The sequence below is a fragment of the Pinus tabuliformis genome, chromosome 2_2 (genome assembly GCF_031772625.1).
Source record: "Pinus tabuliformis cultivar Carrire ecotype Pingquan chromosome 2_2, CPIR1, whole genome shotgun sequence".
Taxonomy (NCBI): Eukaryota; Viridiplantae; Streptophyta; class Pinopsida; order Pinales; family Pinaceae; genus Pinus; species Pinus tabuliformis.
In genome coordinates, this window is record NC_142300.1 from 611,995,166 (window position 1) to 611,997,753 (window position 2,588).

The 2,588-nt window shown below is 36.2% G+C and overlaps 1 protein-coding gene across 1 annotated transcript; it reads left to right on the forward strand.

The window, feature by feature from the left end:
* The first annotated feature begins 241 nt into the window (after positions 1-241).
* Positions 242-862, forward strand: LOC149194145 (uncharacterized). The gene has a single exon (XM_089407561.1). It carries the CDS (start codon positions 242-244, stop codon positions 860-862), a length of 621 nt encoding a protein of 206 aa, XP_089263687.1.
* Positions 863-2,588: the final 1,726 nt, after the last annotated feature.

Below are 2,588 nucleotides of genomic sequence, written 5' to 3' on the forward strand. Positions count from 1 at the left end.
AAATACAATGAACACTGCTCATTGCAAAACATCCACATGAAATAATGGGATAGGTATTGGAAATCAACAAATACTTATGGATCATGCAAGGTTTTAACAAAAAGGGCACATGACTCTGCTGATAAGCATCCTTAGAAGATAATGATATCCTTCTCTACCTAGGTATCAAAGTAAATTTCTTGTTTATTGTTTATCATGTAAAAATTTTAGATAGACAGAATAGGATTACTGGAAAAATGATATGGTGAGGTATAGAGATTATGATAAAGCAACTAGATGGAGACGTGTAGACCAAATAAAGAGAATACCTCATCCATATCTGCAAATATTGAATCTTGACAGCATTCCTTTGGACGAGGAACATGCCAATCATAAACAGAGGAAAGAACCCAATATTCGGGATGGGATTCCGTGGGCTTTTTTTGACGGTGCCGCACAAAACAATATCACGGGTGCTGGGATATGCATTCACATAAATAACTCACACTCTCTCAAGGCTTCAGTAGGAGTTGGAATGGGCTCAAATAACTTCGCTGAGCTCTCTGCTTTAAAACTTCTGCTCTGTTGGCTCATCCAAAAAAACATCCTCACTATTCAGATTTATGGAGACTCTATGAATGTTATAAACTGGGTTATTGGGAAATTCAGATGCCAGAATTATATGTTGTTGCCTCTTTTAGAAGAAATTCAATCCTTAAAGCAGCAGTTTAATGTTTTTTCCATTGAACATATATACAGGGAATTCAATGAGGTTGCAGATGGGCTTTCTAAGGCAGGTCTTCAACAAAATTTGGGCTCGTGGAGAATAACCGAGCAGATCCAGGATCAGATCCGTGTGTCGGATCATCCTCCATATGCATAGTTGTTTCTCTTTTTATGCTATATGCACTAGATGTTCTGTCTTTCATAGGAAATCTGGTGGCATATGTTTTTAAATAGTTTTGTTACTGTTCACCTTTCATATACTATGATGCTCTGGTTTTTAGAGCGGATTGCGGATATTATATATCGGTATGGGATCAGCTGGGTCGTTTTCCTCTTGAAAGGAGGCCCAGCTGGATTTCGGACTTCTGATCATGTTTTTCCTTCTGGTTACGGCTGTCTAGGCCGAGAGCATGTGCACTTTTTTGAGCAGCACGGTGTAGGGGTGCTGATGATCCTCACTAGAGGAGGCTGGCCTTTTATTAGGCAGAACACTTCAGAATGTTAACTCATCTGCTTGTAACTTTTTTACTTCTTATAAAAAAGTTCGCTTTTTTCCTTGGAAAAAAAATATCTGCAAATATTGAAGCTTGATGTTGAATGTCACATATGTCACTATGAAAGCCATATAGTGCAATACTCTAGACTTAATTCTGGATGGTGCAAAAGAGAAGGATATCCTATCAATGATGAAAGATGGAAAATAAGTCAAGAGGACCTCGATTGGGTTTGATTCCTCATATATAATCCTTTGGAGAAAGCTTCTTCAAGTTCATTAGTTTTCAAAGCAAAAATTAAATAATCATTTATTGAATGAAGGTAGTGTATGGAATATATGATGATATCTCAAATGTAATTCAAACATATAACATGCATATAATAAGAACCTACAAAGAAAGAGAAGAGAATGACATGAAGTGGAGTACAACAATAGTGGAAGCATAATCTCAAGGGGATAATACGTACAAGAATACATGAAGCATGGTCTCACTGGGAGAACGAGAAAAATCACTAGTGATAAGGAGAAACATGGTATTAGGGGGTGACTATATTTCAACAAGTAGGAAGCATGGCTTAGTTAGGTCCACAATATCATCAAGGAACATGTACTCATGTAGGATCGCCAGCATGGAAACCTTGTATAAATATCTATAACCCTTTTCCATTGATGTCAAAGGGTGAGAAATTATAGACAATGATGTAACAAGAAGAAGGACATTGGACAAGGAGATATTGAATGCCTTTCACTTACACTTGAGTAGGGAAAGATCGCATCATTTCAATTATATAAGAGGACTTCTTGATTTTCTTTGACATTCAATTCATTCCTAGGGATATTTCCATCAATGACAAAGGGGGATATTGTTGCACATAGTGTTGCCATTGATGGCAACAAGATGTCATTAATGTCAAAGGTGATATATGGGACAATAGAACCAAGACCATCCTTCATGATCAAAGAAGCAACAAGACTCTTTACGAAGCAATACGACAGTTTGACCCTTCACAAGGTATGATTAAAAGAATATATGATTGATTGAAGTTGTTAATTTTTTTGATGAAGTTATGATGCTGAAAATATCTTAAAAAAAATGTCTTCATAAATCTCGTAAATACCTTTCAAATGATATATTTGTCTCAGAAAAATCCTCTTGAATGAGAAGTTATGGACTATTGTAAATCAACATTAGATCAGGTCAATTTGCAAGGGAAAACTATAGGTCTAAACCCAAATTATTAAAGTGATAAACAATGGTGTTTTCACTACAAAAAACACCCTCCAAAATGTTTCCTATACTTGAATTTTGGAGCCTATTGCAGATCTTGTGATCAACTGTTACGCAGTCACTTCTAGCTTTGTTAAGTCTTTGAGCTCCCTTTTTGGA